Source organism: Cyprinodon tularosa, unplaced genomic scaffold (assembly GCF_016077235.1).
Source record: "Cyprinodon tularosa strain WSP-4 unplaced genomic scaffold, ASM1607723v1 ctg668, whole genome shotgun sequence".
Taxonomy (NCBI): domain Eukaryota; kingdom Metazoa; phylum Chordata; class Actinopteri; order Cyprinodontiformes; family Cyprinodontidae; genus Cyprinodon; species Cyprinodon tularosa.
In genome coordinates, this window is record NW_024039416.1 from 112,767 (window position 1) to 127,465 (window position 14,699).

Consider the following 14,699-nt stretch of genomic DNA (forward strand, 5'->3'; position numbering starts at 1 on the left):
ATTAATTAATAATTAATAAAATTTTCATTTGTGCCGCTATCATTTTAAAGATATAAATAAATGTTTCTAGAAGTGGGGGGGCTGGTTGACCTTTTGACCTTTACATTTTCATTAATATCTTCAAAGCCAAAGCAGCACAAACAAACATTTTTGCTGCACAAACCAGCACAAACGGAGCCGAGTTAATTGACACTCATTTCGTGTGATTTGAAGAAGGTGGGGGGGCTGGTTGACCTTTGATGACCTCTAGAAATATTTCTTTATATCTTTAAAATGATAGCGGCACAAACGAAGATTTTTGCTGCACAAATGTAGCACAAACGTTTGACACTAATTTTGTCTCATTTGAAGAAGATGGGGGGGTGAACTTCACTCAGATGATACACCTGAGTACACCTGGCTACGGAGGATACAGCAGACCTGACCTTCAAAACGGGCAAAAAGAACGACGCATTTGTCGGCCGCATTACGAGGAGTCTTCCAATCTGAACAGGCCACGGCGCGGCGCCGTGACGTAATCGGCCGATGAATCTGGCCTTCGGAGGACGCAGCCGCTGAATCGTAACTCAGCGAATATCTACCGTCTCTACCTGCTCGTCCAGGAGGATTTAATCCTGGATGCAATCAGCTGGTTTTCCTTCTACAGAAACGTTGAACCTTCAGTTTTACTGAATGTGATCAGGGTTGTTTTTAATAGCATCTTAGATTTAGTCTTAGTCTTCAGGAAGAATCTATTATAAGTTTTAGTCACATTTAGTCACATAGCCGGGTTTTTAGAGAAACAAATATAATGACGAAAAATAGAAAAATGATTTCGTCATCCTCATTATTGATGAAAACAACACTGCTTGTGATGACGGGTTCTGAATTGGTGCTTTAAAAATAAACACAAACACATGAAGAGTCAAATCCAGGTAAGTTTAAATTTCCGCACAACGCTGCAGCCCTTCAAGTTAATTAGCCTTCAGTCAGCCAGACGAAGTCGGATTTCTCTTCATCTAAGGTCGGATTTTGAGTAATGTTTGCAATAATGAGAGAAAGGCGCTGCGTCAAAGACCATCAGCGACTACGGGATCAATGGCCGAGGCGCTCGAGTTAATGAACCTCCTGACCTTTTGGGGGAATGCATCCTGCTAAACTCAATTTGTGTGTATTTAATAATTCAAGGAAGAGGGAGAATAATGGAGGCGTTTGGTTGGTCGTCGATGGGAATATCTACGTCTCTAATAGACAGTTGACATTTAATGAAGCGAGCCAAAGGCTGCTCTCTTAATCATGGAGCAATTTGCTTTTTAATAAGTAACTGATGGATCTCCAGCGTCCCCAACCAGGTAAACCCCTCATTTAGAGGCAGAAGAGATAACTATTAGATACAAAGAAGGCCACTGGGCTTTATATACAGTAAATATGAGGGGAAGACTTTACCAGGGTTCACATGATTATCAGAATTATAGGGAACCTTCTGGCCTGAACGGGCTGGGAGGCTGAAATCCATATAAACTTACAGGCCTGACTGGTTTCTGATGACTGGAAATTGAATTTCCCAGTTCTCGAATCTCTGTCCTAGCCTGGTGAGACCATCCTGATCTCGCGAGCTTTCAAGGTTTCACTCTCAGATCAGTCTGGAGACTCTCCGTTAAAGAAAATTTGGAGCCGTTCACCAAACGAACGTCCAATCAGCGTTGGCTTTGAGGCGGGTTGAGGTGTGACGCAACGAGAAGCGCGACAGTTCAGTCTAAAGAACATGGCGGCTTCAGCCGATGAAACTAGCGTCAGCGTGGCTATGGAGCAAGTTTTATGGGAATTACAGAGTATTTCTTCACTGAAAGAAGAGCAAAACACTGCTCTGGAGGCTTTTCTCAGAGGAAAAGATGTTTTTGCTCTTCTCCCCACTGGTTTCGGCAAGAGTAGCCTGGCTGGTGGTTGTGTTTTCGTCGTCATATGCTTCATTGATCAGGTTTATTTGGCCCGTCTATCACCAACATAGGCCAATCAGCTAACCAGTATTTTCGACCCTTCCAAAATTACTTCAACGGAAGGTTTCCAGATGGATATGCGGAGCAAATCCATCTGGTGGAGTAAGGTTATCTCTGTCCCTCTTTAAGTCTGGTTTATACTCAGAAACCAGGTCGCCTGCGTGTGTTGCAGTTAACGCAGATATGCCCCCCCTTCCCGCAAACACTCTGGTGCACCGCCCCAAAATTATAGGTGACTGCAAACAGTGCCGCAGACATGAGGCCTCCGATTGGTCAGATCTAAATCCGCTCTACACTAGGGGTGGAACGGTTCGCAAAATCCACGGTTCGGTTCGGTTCACGGTTTCATGGTCACGGTTTTCGCTTCAGTTCGGTATATGTTGATTGTTAGCCTGACATGTTGGTCGTGTTGCTGTTAGCATAAACAAAACGTGTTGCACAATGCTTGCACACTGTTGCACTTTTATCCACAGCTTTCTTCCCGCCGTCATCGTAGGTCACTCTAAATGCAAAGCGGTCCCATACAGCAGACCTATAAAGTGCTGCTGGCGCGTCTTCCAACTCCTGTTCTTTCCCACTCGCCATACCCACACAATTCTCCACAACAACTGATTTTTTTCTGCTACACCCGGCTACGCTGCTTCGCTTCTTCTTCTTCTTGTTTACTACTGGTGGTTGGCTTTGGTCGCAGTACCGCCACCTTCTGCTCTGGAGTGTAAACGCTTCGCCTATGAGAAAAAGGAGCAGCGCATGAACCGAACGCAACACACGCGAACCGAACTGAGACAGTCGAACCGAACGGTTCGGACGCTTTTCATAAACCGCTCCATCCCTACTCTACACTATGCGTATTTCCTGTTTTAGGGCCCTATAAATTCCGTTTAATTTTTTCCCAAATTCCGTTTTTTCCGTTAAAATTTTTGAAAATACTGTTTTTTCCGTTTACATTTTTAAAAATTCAGTTTTTTCCGTTTTAATTTTTGCAAATTCAGTTTTTTTACCCTTTACTTTTATTTCAGTCGTTAAAAGAATGTGCTTTTAACGTAGCAGTAAGGCACGTCTGTAGGGTCGCGGTGGCCTTGCTAGCGTTATTGTACTTCACCTTGTTCTTAACATGGATTTTGGATGACAATCGGTCAGTCCATGTTTTTTTGCGCTTCCAATCAATGGAATGTTGACAAAACTTGCAAAACAATCGTTCACCTGACACGTAAAAGTCAGGAGGGAACTGCTCGGCTCTGTACTCGGGGCTTAGCGTCGTGTTTCTCAACTTTTTCGCCGAAAGCCGAGCTGTGGAGAGCCGCTTCGCCATTTTTGCAATGTTTTGATGGGGGAGGGTTAGCGGAAATGACGGAGCGGGGGGGGAGGGGTTGTGTCGCCCAGATTTGCATCCCCCGGTGTGCATTTTCCCACACAAAAACAGAATTTCATTTCAAATGTAGATATTCCGCGTTTACACTAGATTCCGCGTTAATTTGCCAATTCTGCGATTCTGTCCGCGATTATGTGATCGCGGAAATTATAGGGCCCTACTGTTTGGTAGCTAAGGGCAGATACTGGCTGTAGTGCCGTCCACAATGCCTGGCACACCTCTAACACTATTCCAGACACCGTACAGGACGCTAGTTTGTAGCTCTGTGCGATCACATGGAAAAAATCATATCGAGATTAAAAAGTCGTAGGCGACCAGTGTGTTTAGGGCTTAACTCTTAACACTGTGTAGTGGTGAAGTGTGAAACGTGTCAATTGGCTGGGTGGACGCATGGAGGCGGCGGTGCTGAACTGCGAGGACCGTCCAACACAGCTTAAATTTTTCATGTCTTCTTATAAATGATTTGAAACTTTACGCATTGGAAACCATTTTTGCCGCTGACTCACCCCAGGCACGAAGGTCAGGATGTTGTACTTCTGGTTCTTGATGGCGTTTTTCGGATACTTCTCTTCACATTTCTCTGGACATCCGAGCCAAACGGTCCGAGCCTTGAGCTCCTTCTTCCTCCGACAGATGTGAGCCAGACAGTCACAGCACCTGGGGAGGGAAAGCAGCACAGATCCGCCTGTTAGCATCAGCGTTAGCTCTGCTTAGGAGGGGGACAACTAGACCCACGCCATTCTACTTTCACAGGCTCAGGGATTTCAGTTTAAAAATAAGGACTCATCTTTTTCAGGAAGATTGGAATAATTTAAAGATTAAACTTTATAGATGCTGATCCAAATAATATTTGTTTCAAGAAAAATCAAACCAGCTCAAGTTTTCTTCGATGTTTAGATTTTAATGATGCACCACTTGTGGTTCAGCACTAATCTAATCTCTTTTTATTATTCTTCCTGTGGTGGTTCTAACCTGCGGAAGCCTCAGGGCTCTATGCTTGGACCCTTGGAGCAGTGTGGGATTAAGGGTCTTTGCTCAGGAACCCAGAGTGGCAGTCTGTGGGAGTGGGGCTTGAACTCAGAACCTCAGGATTCCACGCTCTAAGCCCTAACCACTAGGCCGCCACTCCTCATAGCAGGCTTAGCATGAAGGACTCAATCCTCCCAGCTATTAGATGCTTTTCATATCGCCCAGCCCTAAATGGATGGAAAGAAAGTATTTAGCCTTAATCTGAGCAGGTAAACCAGCTGATTAATGGAATGAGGATTTATGTTTTTTATAAATATAATAATTAGATAAGATAATGAAAATCATCTAATTCCACATCAAACCTGCTAAACCCTAGAAAATAGCCTTACATAAAGAGAACTGTATGTCTATTAAGGCTGAAATAATTAATCTGATTAAATGATTATTGAAATAATCGTCAAATAATTTAGTAATCAATTAATCGTTAACTGGAGTAAAGAGACTCTAAAACCTGCCTTTAGCTGACAGAAAGACCCACTTACAGCAGGAATTATACCAAGATTGTAAAAAGTATTATATAATATAAAGATTTTGCATTCAATAAAAAGAAGGTCTTTTTGCAGGACCTGGTTTAGCTCCAAGGCTAGGCTAACTGCATGCAGCGGGGCTAACTGCATGCAGCGGGGCTAACTGCATGCAGCGAGGCTAACTGCATGCAGCGAGGCTAGGCTAACTGCATGCAGCGAGGCTGACTACATGCAGGGAGGCTTGGCTAACTGCATGCAGCGGGGCTAACTGCATGCAGCGGGGCTAACTGCATGCAGCGAGGCTAGGCTAAATGCATGCAGCGAGGCTAACTACATGCAGGAGGGAGGCTAGGCTAACTGCATGCAGCGAGGCTAATTGCATGCAGCAAGGCTAACTGCATGCAGCGGGGCTAACTGCATGCAGCGGGGCTAACTGCATGCAGCGAGGGTAGGCTAAATGCATGCAGCGAGGCTAGGCTAAATGCATGCAGCGAGGCTAGGCTAAATGCATGCAGCGAGGCTAACTGCATGCAGTTAGCCCCGCTGCATGCACTTAGCCCCGCTGCATGCAGTTAGCCCCGCTGCATGCAGCCAGGCTAGGCTAAATGCATGCAGCGAGGCTAACTACATGCAGGGAGGCTAGGCTAACTGCATGCAGCGGGGCTAACTGCATGCAGCGAGGCTAAGGCTTTATCCTGCTTTCCCTGCCTCCTTTTCCAAAGGTCAGGATCTGATCCAGCATGGATAAAGACAGCTAGGACTGATTTAAAGAACTTTGTAGAAAAGGCAAAAGAGAAAGAACAATCTGGGATTCACATGGAAAATAATAGAATATAATCTTTTCTAGATGGTCGTTAATTTGCATAGTTGCTTTTAAATAAACACATTATCAAAAAAAATAGTTTTCATATATAAAAAAAATATAAAGCTGACTATTAGCTTCTCCATTATTAAACTGGTGTGACACAATATTGGACCAAAACACAGATTTATCCTCACAAAGCCTCAGAAGGGCAAGATTTATGTACAAATTGTTGGTATTTAAATAATTTTACTGGTGTGATAACTTTATTTATGTTTGATTGGTTTTTGGTATATATGTCTGTCCCCCAGAGAAAACTCCACCAGCCGCGGCTGGAAACGACTCTTCATCATCAGACTGAAAGGACGGCAGAGACTTTGCAAAAGTCTGTGACTTTGCTTCAACCTGTTAATGACTACATGGAGCTTATCTCTCATATCTGATATAAAATGCAAACAGAAGGGGGCGGGGGCGGGGGGGTTAATACGGTGAAAGCAGCCTGATGCGAGCTCCACCTGGCCTGGCACCTGGGGTGTGTGGGGGACAGTGTCGCTCGCTGTGTGCCGTCATGCTGAGCGACTTGGCTTTTCCACTTTCTGAGCAAGTTGGCAAAACATAAAGCTAAATAAATCAACTTTGGTGAAAAGTGTTGTTTGCATTGGCCTCCATGTTTTCAGCCTCTCTGCACCCCCCCACCCCCTCAGTTCAGGTTCATAAGAGCCATTATTTGAGCAAATGAATGCTATTTAAATAATAAGCCATTTGAACAGTCAGGGTTTATTCACTGGGAATTATTTGCGTTTTATAATCCTGCACTAAGCAAACAGAAAATTACTGGAAAGCATCAAACTGGTCAGCTGTGAAATATCCCATTTGTTCATAGGAGGGAGGGGGGGGTTCAATATGTAGCTTGAACGAGGAAGCGGCACAGCCACCCTCCCTACATCGGTACATGTCACCGCAGCGCCACAAACATTTGTTCCACTTTGTTGTTCCGCCGTAACAAACGTTCCTCTTGGCGTCCTTGTCGAGGACAGAACCTTTGAAATGAATCATCAGTCGGAGGAAGCGTCCTTTTCCGTTTGACCCCAAAGTGTTTTTGGACCGACGGTGCGGATCGAGGAACTCAACCAAAAAAAAAAAAAAAACGTCCTTATCCTGTCTTTGCAGTTCATGCACAGCTACCAGAGCGTTAGGAACGCAAACGGATCATCTCAGAGCGCCATGGCCGGCATCGGGCGCCACGTGTGCTCCGACACCCTAAGAACCGGGTCAGAAAGAAGCACAGGGACGCATCTCTGCTGCTGCCAAGCTTTAAATATCCGAGCTGCTGCAGAGGTCCGGTTGCTCTACCTGCAGAATTTCTCTTCCCCTGAAGAGAACCAAGATATTAACTACATGTTCATGTTGGACAGGAAGACAGTCCGACCATAAACACTAAGCGGCAGGTTCCTACTAACGACGCTAATTATTCATTCATCAATTAACTGAAATTGATCTTAACCATTAACTGATAAGCAGACATTTTCAAACCAAAGTTTTCTCTTTTATGAAGAGGGGTACGTACCTCCCTAATGCATATATTTGAATATTTGTTTTACAATATGCTGAGCAATCAACCCCCCCCAAAAAAAATAAAATAGCCCATCATTAAATTTGAACAATTTTATGATCCAGATGATTTAAATGCCGACTGAAAAAACAAAAACAGGTTTTCTTATACATGATTTTAGGTAAAGGATCTCCAATCCAGTACTAATAAGTAGGGCAGACGATAATTCAATAACAATATATATTGATCGATGGAAATGGGGTGCAATAAAAAAAAGGGTCGATAAAAGTTTGATAAAGAAACACAGTTTTTCCTTCCTTTTCATTGTAGCCTATCATGTAGGTTGATGCTACGATCACTACTTCCTCCCAACCAATCACAATCGCGTACCCAGGAACAGCTTTACCAGCCTGATGCAGAGGGGGGCAATTTTTAGCCTCGTGAGACCATCCTGATCTCGCGAGCTTTCAAGGTTTCACTCGCTAATCAGTCTGGAGACTCTCCGTTGAAGAAAATTTGGAGCCGTTCACCAAACGAATGTCCAATCAGCGTTGGCTTTGAGGCGGGTTGAGGTGTGACGCAACGAGAAGCGCCACAGTTCAGTCTAAAGAACATGGCGGCTTCAGCCGATGAAACTAGCGTTAGCGTGGCTATCGAGCAAGTTGTATCGTAATTACAGAGTATTTCTTCAATGAAAGAAGAGCAAAACACTGCTCTGGAGGCTTTTCTCAGAGGAAAAGATGTTTTTGCTCTTCTCCCGACTGGTTTCAGCAAGAGTTTGATCTATCAATTGGCTCCTCTTCGTCGTCGCTCTGTTAGTACGTCATATGCTTCGTTGATCTGATTGGTTTATTTGGCCCGTCTATCACCAACATAGGCCAATCAGCTAACCAGTATTTTCGCCCCTTCCCAAAATTACTTCAGCGGAAGGTTTACCTTCTTTATACCTCATCCAAAATACTCAGGTTTCATCCTGAGCTAGCTCCATAGTTATGCTGCTATAGGGTTAGACTGCTGGAGGACTGGAGCTTAGACTGCTGCCATATTACGTGATTTTTCTCTGGCCAGAAGTTCGGTGGCAAATCCTCCCTCTTCAAGTTGGCGATCCAACGACCAACCCGTCCGTGGAGGATCAGGAATCAGAAAGGTGGAATAACTCTTTTTTTTCCACTTTTACCCAATGTATTCCAGCATCCAGCTGCCATGCACGTGGGCATTGTCAGTTTCACTATAGCTCTGGTGAATTTCAATGGTGAAGTCCTCTGGAAATCTTCAATAATTGTTGTTGATTGCAGATGTGTCTAGTAGTTCCCATTGATTTAGCTTGGAAAGCGGGGAGAATGGCGCTAGGCTTACCGCACCGTGACGTCACTGCTGGAAGATGGCAGGAGGGAGGGGTTGCTATATCTGGGAAAAAAATGGCCGCTCCCAGACTCAGTGATTGCCACAAAAATTATTGGTTTTATTTTATTTTTTCTATTGATTAACGCTAAATTCATTAAATCCCAGCGAACGTATTAGTTTTAGGTATAAATAATGATCCATTGATTATACCTTGCTTTTTCCTTTAAGAGCAAAGAGTCCCGTTAAACCTGAATAAAGCAGATTAGAGTCCAAATAGAGAGAAATAAAAGACAATTTCCATGAGTTCAATCAGTGAAAAAGGAAAATATCACTGGTAAAATATTAAAGTGAGTTTTTTATGTTATAGTAAAGAAAAAAAAAAGATGTTAGATCTGGGACAGAATCTAGAATAAAACCATCAAAATAAACAAGTTTAAACGTGTCACTCTGTTCCAGACAGACCCTGAACGCAGCATCAGGCTGAGACACAAAAACACGCTCCCCTTCGTTCGGACCCATCTTCCTCATTCTGAGCTGTTAGCACAGCATCTACCGCCATGCACAGCAGTTCTGATAATGAGTCGTGCTCCATGTTGAGCCCTGATGATGTAGACCAGGGGTGTCCAGGTCCAGTTCTGCAGTTATTAGATGCTTTCTTCTCCAGAACACTGCAGCTGAATGAATGGATCAGCAGCTGGTCTCTGCAGAGCTGAGTGACAGCATGATGATGAGCATCTAGCAGCTTCAGGATGGAATACAGGACAGGACCTGGACAGCCGGTTAGTAAACGGCAGATATCTGGAGCTCAGAGGACCCATATATATGGAAACGTCCTTCATTCGGACCCTGATCTGGTTCCAGAATAGATACAGATTTACTTTCTTCTTTGTCCAACAAGGTTTAAACCAAGACTGGGAGCAGAAGCTGGTTTCTGTGATGTGAAAGAGCAGCCCTACCTGCTACAGAGGACCTTCCAGCCTCCCAGCAGGAACCAGCCCAGCCCTCTGTGCCTCTGGCCCGCTCTGGCGCGGGGCAGCGTCTGGTAGTCGCTCTCGTCATTCTCGAAGCCTTCCTCGGACATCATCAGGGGCATCTCGTCCAGGTTGGACGGCTCATCTTCAAGCGAGAATCTGGGAAAAGAGACACAGAAGAGGACGTTAATCTGGGGCGGCCCAGACCTAAACCCAGACAGCCGCCGCGACCGAGGTAAACAAAGATGGAAACACTGAATCTGATCCACACCTAATTAGAAAAAGACCAGGAAAAAACAAAACCCTTCTCTGGTTTTAACCTAAAATGACAGGTTTGTGGATTTGATTCAAATGGTTGAAGATTTAAGGCAGACTCGGTGGCAGAACTTTACAGAACATCAGAGCTCAGTGGGGAGCAGCAGATCCAGTTCCTGATGGGTTCCTACCAGTTCAGACCAACTCCAGAACCAGAACCAGATTCTGTCAGGAAAGCATAAACTCTATCCTGACCAGAACACACCGACCCAAATGGATCCTGATCCCTGTGAGGATCCAATGAGAACAAGAAGATCCGCCAGCTGCAGTATGGAGTAAAATATGTTCCATTATTTTGGGAAAGAATTAGTTTTGTAAATAGAAATATTTACGGAGGGCTTTTGTCATCTGGCGTTGAGGGGGGGAACAAGTTAATTTCCTTGATGCCACCTGTGAGTCCAGGGCCGGTTCTCAATCTGTGTACTCTTGAAACGTCATCAGCCCTAGAACTGTTGCAATTCACAAGAAGAAGAAGAGCGAGAACAGACAAAGTCCCTGGATGTCGTTCTCGCCCCTCCCGCTTTACCCAGCATGCATCAGAGCAGACCTGAACCCAATAGAGAATTTTTGGAAGGAGCTCAAACTGTGTTTCTCAGCAACAGCCCAGAAACCTGACTTTTCAGGTTTTCAGCCGTCTTTTCTGAAATAACGCTTTACGATCAACCGGAAGCAATTCCGCGTGTTTACGCAGTTTTTGCTTATATCTGATATATAATATACAATTAATACGTAATATTAAGAGAATAAAGTCGTAACATTACAGAATGAAGTCATCATACAGCAAACTGTTTCAGAAAGAAAGCTTGGAGCTCCGCCCAGCAGATGACGTCCGACCAGTTCCACCAATCAGCCACCAGAGTCCACTTTGACATCCTGCCCAGTTTGATGCTGCTGCTAAAAGATTTCCTGATTTATCAAACCGATGCTAAAGTAGAACTTCACATGATGCTCCACATGACTCATTTTAGGGAAGAAAGGGCTTCTTGGAGGAGTTGTCATAAAATACAACTTGATTCTTGTAATTTTACGACTTTATTCTCGAAATAGAAGAAAATATACCCCTAGCCTGGCTCTAATACTCCGTCATAATTATTCCATCTAAAGAAATTATTTTAAGAAGTAATCAGGGAGTTGAAATTAACTAGATTGTGGCCTGAGATAAGGAAAATAGAAAAGTGTAGTAGTATAAGGCAATAACCAAAACCAATAAATATAAATGATTGAATTAAATTGATTATATTAAGATAAAGTGAGGAAAATGAGAGAGTCTGATGTGATCGACAGAACCGATCATGTGACCTGAAAAGCCAAACAAGCTGCTATGCTAGCTGATAGCAACCTTTATATTTAGCTACATTCAGTTTTTCTGTCCACAAAACAGATACTTGGTCCAGTTCAATCATTCTGCTGCTTTTTAACATGAACTCCAGAATAAAGAAGATTTTTAGTCGCTCTGTTTGGAGTAAAATCAGACCTCTGTTCGGGTTTTGGTTGTTTTACAGAAGCTGTCACAGCAGAGGGAACAAAAACCGAAGTTCCGGACTCAAACAAACACCGACAAACTGGTTCATGGTTCCGGTCCAGACCCACAACCCGTCCCGGATCCAAACACCTACCTGGAATGTCGGCCCGAGTTGTAATTCGCGATTCTCGTGGAGCTTTTCCGAACCGGATTCAACGGGATGCTGTCAGCCATGTTGGCTGGGCACGGGCGTGATGACGTCATATTGAGACGTACGTTCTGTCAGTGAAGCGTTCGCGGTCTCACGGAATTACGGGAATTTAGGGTGAAATAGCTAAATATTATTTTCATGTAAAGTAAAATTTTTGGGGACATAATCTAATTCTTTAAATGTAAACAGACGAGGATTAGGACCACTGAAAAAATGAAAAAAGTTAAATGATTTTTAAATTTTATTTTAGTTTAATATGGAAAAGAGTCAGAATTCAGGGGGGCAGCAGGACGTGTTCATTGGGAACAGAAAAGCATGGAGTAAAAAACAGGGCAAGGGGTTTAAATATATTATGCATGAAGTGAATTTTCCATTCAATTAGGTTTAATCAAAGTTTATATGACTTCCAACTGAAAATTTTTATTTTTGGCTTGAAAATGTTCATTTGGATTATTGTTAAAATCAAAATAAAATCCCTTTGCATAGTAAAAAAGCAACTCAAAAAATTATCTAAAAGAACAAATAAAGCTATTATTTGGAATATTAGGTCATTCATAATTTGGGAATTTTATATATTTTAACTTAAAATTACAGTTTTCTATAGAACCTGAATTAGAACTCAAGAAAAACTGATAAATTCAGCTGTAAAAATGAGAGTATATATTTTTTTTTATTGTTTTGAAAAAAACATTTAGCAGATCAAAATTGGGCTCCTGTCTCAATACCGACACAATATCACCTTATTGTTTTTAAATAATTAGTAAAACAGAATAAAAAATGAAATAGATCCAAAGGCCCTATCAGTAACCATGTCTGTTCAAGTGCATGTTAGCATTAGACTTTCTTTTAGTATTATGTCTTTGGTACAGGGGCCATAACAGGGCCAGGACATGATCTACAGGGGCACTGGCCCCCGTTGGCCCCTGTCTAGAACTGTCCATGGCTCCAAGGAACTTGCAGAGATCAAATATTAAAAGCCTGAGCACAATAACTCCTCTAATAGGTTTTAAAATGACTAAAAATTCCTTACTTTTTGTTTTTTGCCTTCCAAACATTTTCAGGAGTTATATTCCAAAATAGGGCAGAACAGAGAAGCTATTTGTTGCTAATATTTGAATATTTAATGTTTAATGAATGGGTTTTAATTAAATGCGGCCCAATGATTAATCTAATGTGCACTGTTTGAATATTTCTAAATATTTTCTGCAGTCTTGTTAGGGCGTCCAGCAACATTAGAACTCGTCTTATTTAAATTCTCTCAGGGATTATAATTGTTGTGTATTTTCTGTGCCATAAATTAAATTAAATTTCTGCTGGAGCAAGACCACAGCAAATATTTAGAAATCAATTCTTTCCAACAGGAAACAAAACAATGAAAGCATCTGCATTTCAAAATATTTCACTAAAGACGAATATACTTGCTTAAAAAACTTGCTATAATAAAAGATTTATGAGTATATCTATAGATATCTGTGTATATTATCAACTATCAGTCTGTGCAGGCGCCCCTTTAGGCTTTGCACTGCAGTGGAGTGGAGTTGATATAATCAATACCAGCACAGCAGATAAGTTTACAGTTTGGTGATTTGGACACTGTGTCTATTCTATCAGGCTAATAATGCATATCTGTCCTCATACCTAAGGACAATGGAGAAAAACAAAATAACCCAGGAGTCATGTGTTTGGACTGCAGAAAGATCCTGGGGTAGCCAGGGAGAGAGTCTTGAACCCCTTTACTAAAAACTGCCCCCCCGTGCAACTTTTACAGAACCTTTATGGCTGAAATCTACTGGGAGGGAATGAGAATGTGGGCGTGTCTCTCTCTGCATTCTGGGAACTGATTGGATGGACTATGGCAGAGGGAGACATCCTGTCTGGAAGGAGACAGAAATGCCAATGATTGGATGAAACGAAATTACATCTATGTCCTAAAGGTTCTGAAAATATTCAGAACCTTTAGGACATAAAAACAAAGCTAGAAATCCTGTAAAGCAAACAATATTAATAGATGGATGGATGAAGGGATGATGGATGATAAATGAATGGATGATAGAGGGATGGATGGATGAATGATGGATGGATGGATGGATGGATGGATGGATGGATGGATGGATGGATGATGGATGGATGGATGGATGGATGGATGGATGGATGATGGATGGATGGATGGATGGATGATGGATGGATGATGGATGGATGGATAATGGATGGATGATGGATGGATGGATGATGGATGGATGGATAATGGATGGATGATGGATGGATGAAGGGATAATGGATGAAGAGATGATGGATGAATGATGGATGGATGAATGGATGATAGATGGATGGATGGATGGATGAATGGATGGATGGATGATGGATGGATGGATGGATAATGGATGGATGATGGATGGATGGATATTAATGATGGATGGATGAATGATGGATGGATGAATGATGGATGGATGAATGATGGATGGATGAAGGGATGATGGATGATAAATGAATGGATGATAGATGGATGGATGATGGATTATGGATAAATGATAGATGGATGGATGGATGGATGGATGAATGGATGGATGATGGATGGATGGATGGATGGATAATGGATGGATGATGGATGGATGGATATTAATGATGGATGGATGAATGATGGATGGATGAAGGGATGATGGATGATAAATGAATGGATGATAGATGGATGGATGATGGATTATGGATAAATGATAGATGGATGGATGGATGGATGGATGAATGGATGGATGATGGATGGATGGATGGATGGATAATGGATGGATGATGGATGGATGGATATTAATGATGGATGGATGGATGATGGATGGATGAAGGGATGATGGATGAAGAGATGATGGATGAATGATGGATGGATGAATGGATGATAGATGGATGGATGAAGGGATGATGGATGAATGATGGATGGATGAATGGATGATAGATGGATGGATGATGGATTATGGATAAATGATAGATGGATGGATGGATGAATGGATGGATGGATGGATGATGGATGGATGGATAATGGATGGATGATGGATGGATATTAATGATGGATGGATGGATGATGGATGGATGAAGGGATGATGGATGAAGAGATGATGGATGAATGATGATAGATGGATGGATGAAGGGATGATGGATGAATGATGGATGGATGAATGTATTATGGATGAATGGCTGAGCTTCATGATGACC

The 14,699-nt window shown here is 42.6% G+C and overlaps 1 protein-coding gene across 2 annotated transcripts in view; it reads right to left on the reverse strand.

The window, feature by feature from the left end:
- The window catches only part of atp9b (ATPase phospholipid transporting 9B), a 61,605-nt gene extending 50,034 nt beyond the window's left edge, over positions 1-11,571 (reverse strand). For both annotated transcript variants that reach the window (XM_038267259.1, XM_038267260.1), the window contains exons 1-3: positions 11,445-11,571; positions 9,499-9,672; positions 3,855-4,005 (exon numbers count right to left, since the gene is read on the reverse strand). In XM_038267259.1, the coding sequence (XP_038123187.1) occupies positions 3,855-4,005; positions 9,499-9,672; positions 11,445-11,554 (435 nt within the window). In that variant the 5' untranslated portion in view covers positions 11,555-11,571. The remainder of the gene's footprint in view (positions 1-3,854; positions 4,006-9,498; positions 9,673-11,444) is intronic.
- Positions 11,572-14,699: the final 3,128 nt, after the last annotated feature.